Source organism: Cystoisospora suis (genome assembly GCF_002600585.1).
Source record: "Cystoisospora suis strain Wien I chromosome Unknown contig_5868, whole genome shotgun sequence".
NCBI classification, from domain to species: domain Eukaryota; phylum Apicomplexa; class Conoidasida; order Eucoccidiorida; family Sarcocystidae; genus Cystoisospora; species Cystoisospora suis.
Genome location: NW_027158657.1, coordinates 573 through 808, shown reverse-complemented (window position 1 = coordinate 808; position 236 = coordinate 573). Strand labels below are relative to the sequence as shown.

The following is a 236-nucleotide window of genomic DNA, read 5'->3' as shown; positions in this document are numbered from 1 at the left end:
TCTCTCTTTATGTATAATAGTCGCCCTAATCAATCTTGTGTGTTTCTTGTCTCCTTTCTTGTTCTTATCTTAGGATTATGTATTGGATTCCTTATCTCGGTGGAGATTCAGCAGCGAGGTATTTCGGTTCCCTCGCTATCACCCTTCTCTCCGTTCAAGTCATGATCTCCTACACCTATGTTGTCGTCGCTCTCATACGTGATGTAAGCATGCAAACAAGAAGAAGAAAAAGAAGA

General features: G+C 41.1%; 1 protein-coding gene across 1 annotated transcript; it reads left to right on the top strand.

The window, feature by feature from the left end:
- Positions 1–73: 73 nt before the first annotated feature.
- On the top strand, positions 74–203 carry CSUI_009672 (atp-binding cassette g family transporter abcg89; the record flags this gene model as incomplete). The annotated part of the gene is made up of 1 exon (XM_068069784.1): positions 74–203. A coding segment is annotated over one exon (129 nt), but the record flags the coding sequence as incomplete, so codon positions are not given.
- Positions 204–236: the final 33 nt, after the last annotated feature.